At 23.9% G+C, this 1,850-nt stretch overlaps 1 protein-coding gene across 1 annotated transcript; it reads right to left on the reverse strand.

Moving 5' to 3' along the window:
- Positions 1–432: 432 nt before the first annotated feature.
- LOC108253008 (polyketide biosynthesis 3-hydroxy-3-methylglutaryl-ACP synthase PksG-like) lies at positions 433–1,850 on the reverse strand. Its single transcript, XM_017446174.2, has one exon. It carries the CDS (start codon positions 1,745–1,747, stop codon positions 452–454), a length of 1,296 nt encoding a protein of 431 aa, XP_017301663.1. The 5' UTR covers positions 1,748–1,850; the 3' UTR covers positions 433–451.

Raw genomic sequence — 1,850 nt, forward strand, 5'->3', positions numbered from 1 at the left:
AAAATAATAAAAATATTAATAGAAATACAAAAATTTGGTACAACTATTTTTTTGATAGAAAAAAATATACAATTAATTATACCTATTTCTGATCATATTTATATTATAAAAAAAGGAAGTATTATAAAATCACAAAATTATAGAAATAACTAAGAGTTATAAATATAATATGAATGTAAAATCATCCTATAAATTTATGAACTGGAAAAACAATGACAAAAAATAATATTTTTAATGTTATTAAAAAAAACATTTTAGACACTTTACCCAAAATATCACCACATATAATTTCATATGAAAAAAAATTAGTTGATTTAGGCGCAAATTCTGTAGATAGAATTGAAATTATTATAATGTCAATGAAAGATTTAAATATAAAAATTCCATTACTTAATTTTTCTAAAGTATCTACAATTGAAGATTTAATAAATGTATTTTTTGCAAAATTAAATTAATTAAACCATTTATAACGCCTATAAAATCCCTTAATTTCTACTAAAAATATTCTTTTTTGATTATTTTTTTTTAATGATTTTTTTATAAATTTCCATATATTTGGTAAAATATTAGTGTCTAAAACTGCATCCCTTGTACCAAATTTAACAACATTTTTATCTTTTATTAATACTTCATATTCATTTATATTTAATTGATAACGAGAATCTAAATATTTTTTAATATTTAGTAATTTAATTTTTTTTTGACTAATAGATGTTGCAACACCACTATAAAATTCAGAACTACAACCCGATCCATATGAAAATAATCCAATTCGCTTAGGAAAGTTAAAATCTCCATTTTCAATAATACTAATTAAAGAAACCATAATAGTTCCCCCCATAATATTACCAACTTTTTGACAAAATATTAAACCTAATTTTACACGTTTTTGAAAATCTTTTTCAATATCAATTTTATCAATATTAGAGCTATGTTGACGCATCATATAACGATGAGCACCATTAACCATACCACCAAAAGGAGTATGAAAACTCAAATAATCAAAAGAAGTTTTATAATTAACATTAGGTACACGTTTTTTATATTCTTTAAAACTTTGAGCACAACAATCTAAATATGATAACAAAGATAAATCTGCATTTCCGGCTTCACTATCGGGTATTGGACGACATGTATCCATTACTTCAAAACTATAATATCCATTAGAACCAATATCAAATTGAAATATTTCAGGTTTATCACTGATCAACATAGCTACAGCTCCTGCGCCTCCACTTGGTTCAAAAAAGGCCCATTCCATTGTTAATTCATTTTTATCTTCTGTAACAAAAAAACGAGAAATATCGGTGGCAATAACCAATGCTTTAGCACCTGGAGATACTTTAGATAAAATAAAATTAATCGCCATTTGTAAACCAGCTGTACAAGAATAACAGGCTTGTTTTAATTCAAATAAACGACAATTACGATTTAAACCTAAATAATGATGAATATATGTGCTCATTGATTTTCCAAAATCAATTCCTGATTCGGAGCATGTAATAATTAACTCAATGCTATTTTTATCGATATTCGATAAATTATCAATTAATGGGGCTGCGGCATTAATAGCAAAACTAACTGGATCTTCATAAGGCAAAGAAACAGATTTTTGTTGCATAAGTAAATTTTCAAAACGCACAGTATCTAGTTTTCTGTATTTAGCTAATTCAATAACATCAATAAATACACTGCCTCCATACAAATTAATTGCCTCAATTCCAACTTTTATCATATTTTTTCTCATTAAATAATATTAAAATTTTTGTATATGTAATATTTAAAATACTTTTTAAATATAATTATAAATTATATGCTTTATAATTTTTATAACGGTATTTTATTATTTC

The sequence above is a fragment of the Diaphorina citri genome, unplaced genomic scaffold (assembly GCF_000475195.1).
Source record: "Diaphorina citri unplaced genomic scaffold, Diaci psyllid genome assembly version 1.1 scaffold1122, whole genome shotgun sequence".
Classification (NCBI taxonomy): Eukaryota; Metazoa; Arthropoda; class Insecta; order Hemiptera; family Psyllidae; genus Diaphorina; species Diaphorina citri.

Bases quoted from the DNA above. Each gene is read 5' to 3' on its own strand.
- LOC108253008 (XM_017446174.2), bottom strand. From the start codon at position 1,747: ATGAGAAAAAATATGATAAAAGTTGGAATTGAGGCAATTAATTTGTAT.